The 2,334-nt window shown below is 32.9% G+C and overlaps 1 protein-coding gene across 1 annotated transcript in view; it reads right to left on the bottom strand.

The window, feature by feature from the left end:
* The window catches only part of LOC104769029 (serine carboxypeptidase-like 35), a 5,280-nt gene extending 2,952 nt beyond the window's left edge, over positions 1 to 2,328 (bottom strand). Inside the window, exon 1 of the mRNA XM_010493150.2 lies at positions 2,024 to 2,328. Within this exon, the coding sequence (XP_010491452.1) occupies positions 2,024 to 2,297 (274 nt within the window). The 5' untranslated portion in view covers positions 2,298 to 2,328. The remainder of the gene's footprint in view (positions 1 to 2,023) is intronic.

Below are 2,334 nucleotides of genomic sequence, written 5' to 3'. Positions count from 1 at the left end.
TTTTTTTTTTTTTTTTTTTTTGGAACAACTCACGTTCACTCACTTAGTCACAATTACTACCAACCTAAGAGCCTCACGATTCACCTTCCTCTCAACTTGCTTGATTGATTGGTCGCTCCAGCTTTTACAACTTTTCTCTCATGTTCATCTTTTATAATCAACTCTACTTAGGCTATCTTATGTAATCTCTAAATGATGTCTCTCTTAGAGAAAGATGGAATCGAAAGATGTTACAAAAAAAAGAAACGAAAACAAAGAAAAGAGTTAAGACCTAAAAATCATTTCTAGCTATTATTCAACTGGTTGTTCAAAAAAAAGCTAATTCAACTTTTATTTTATATGGTATATAAATATATTAGAAATAATCATTATTTTCCACATTATTATTTGACATAGACAAGCTTTTCGTGCTATATGTGTTTTGAATATTCAACATCTTATCTGATCTCTCTAGCCACAATTTATAAAGACGAGGTTGATATTTAATTTCTCGTATCTCTAAATATCCTGATACTGGAATGAACCGTGTGCGAAAAAAGACAAACCGTATAAAAAGTAAAGTCGTTAAATTGAAAGAACAACTACCGAGAGAAAAAGAAGATAACGACAAAATAAAGACTTAAACACACTCTACAAAAACAAGATTTGGACATTCAATGTTAAAGAAAAAGGACAACATTGAATGATACCAGTTCAATATATCTGTCAGAGAGCCGGACCATATACTACGTCTTCCTTAATTCTTTTGATTATCGTATAGGATGCTTTACTTCACTTAGTGTGTTCTTAACAACTTTTGATTTAAGTGTAGATGGAAATTTGTTTGAATTAAAACTGGTTTTGAACTATGATTTTCAGTTTTTACGTTAATAACAAAAAACAGTGACTGGACCTATATATAGTCTTTTTATTACTATTATTTTTGGTTCTGGACTATATATAAGTCCGTAGGCAATCAAAATTCAATATTTGTCCCGAAGAGGCAAGAACCTACTCGTTCCACCGTACAGACTACAGATGTTGAAGTGCGTTCCACCAAACGAACTATATCATTAAAGTATGCAATTAAAATTTGTCGCCATTCCCAACTATCACATTTGTTGTTGTCATCACTTCTCCATCAAGCAACAGTAGGAAACAAAAATGTTGAATAGTCTGTATGACTGAAATCTGACTGGTGTTTTTGGTAATTTTTATCGAGCCATACACGACATCTAACTTTATACCTAAAAACAATTGGTTCGAAATGAGACGACCATTTTTACTATCTCGTTGCAATATATTATAACTGAAACAAAAGGAACGGCTTCGTACGTTTAGAAGGCAGATGGGTTGCCACTAAATCACGAGCAGATGGAATTTGATAGGACAATATGCACAACTTGATGTTTTCTCCTACTTTAGCTAATAGAAGTAAACTTTATAGTCCAAAACTAATTTCGTGTCTATGATTGGCAAAAATTTTGCATCCTTTTTATTTATTTTTCATGCAATTTTTAACACTTTTTGTGTTTTTTTTCAACATCACGGTCTGGCAGCATGATTAGACATGTACTAAATACCATGTCCCACGACCACGAGCTGATAATTACACTGATCTTTACAAAAGGGACTATCACTTTAAAATTAATTTCTTCTTTAAATTAAAAAGATTGTTCTAAGACAAAACCATTAAAAGTTTAAATTTTATAAGCGGTACATAATATCAATGTGTACATATATATATACATAACTTTTTTGTCAACATATATTTACATAATTTATCAATAATATGAAAAGTGTCGATGAAGTGGAAGGAATACAATTTCTCTTGTCATATTTTTCAATTCAAGAATATTAAAAATCTTAATGAATAATATACAAATTCATGTATATTGTTAAACATATTTGTAAAACCGCACAAAAGAGTTAAATTGCCAATTAAAACAATTTTTAAAAGTAAAAGTAAAATTTGTTTATGTGTGGAAACTGTGAATTATTCAAAGCGAGAGTGAGATAGAGAGAGTGAAAAGAAAAGGCTGACCTCCGTTGAGCCAAAGGACGAGAGGACGACGAGAAGAGTTTTGTTGAGCTTCGAAGAACCAATAGAAAAGCGCCTTCTGCTTCTGTTCAGGTCCCAGATTCACGTACCCGGCGTAGTGTTTGAAGTTAACTGGTGGCTGACCGGGCAAACCGGTTACCAGGTCATCTTCTTTCCTCCCGGATGAAGCCGTTGCCTTCTTCTCCGGTCTCATACCACAGGTTATCGCCGGTAACACCAGAACGCACAGTAGCCAAAGTGCGTTCTTGATCTTCATCGCCAAACGCTTTCTCTTTCTTTTTTTTTTTTTTTTT

The sequence above is a fragment of the Camelina sativa genome, chromosome 20 (assembly GCF_000633955.1).
Source record: "Camelina sativa cultivar DH55 chromosome 20, Cs, whole genome shotgun sequence".
NCBI lineage: Eukaryota > Viridiplantae > Streptophyta > Magnoliopsida > Brassicales > Brassicaceae > Camelina > Camelina sativa.
This window is presented reverse-complemented; position numbering and strand designations above follow the sequence as displayed.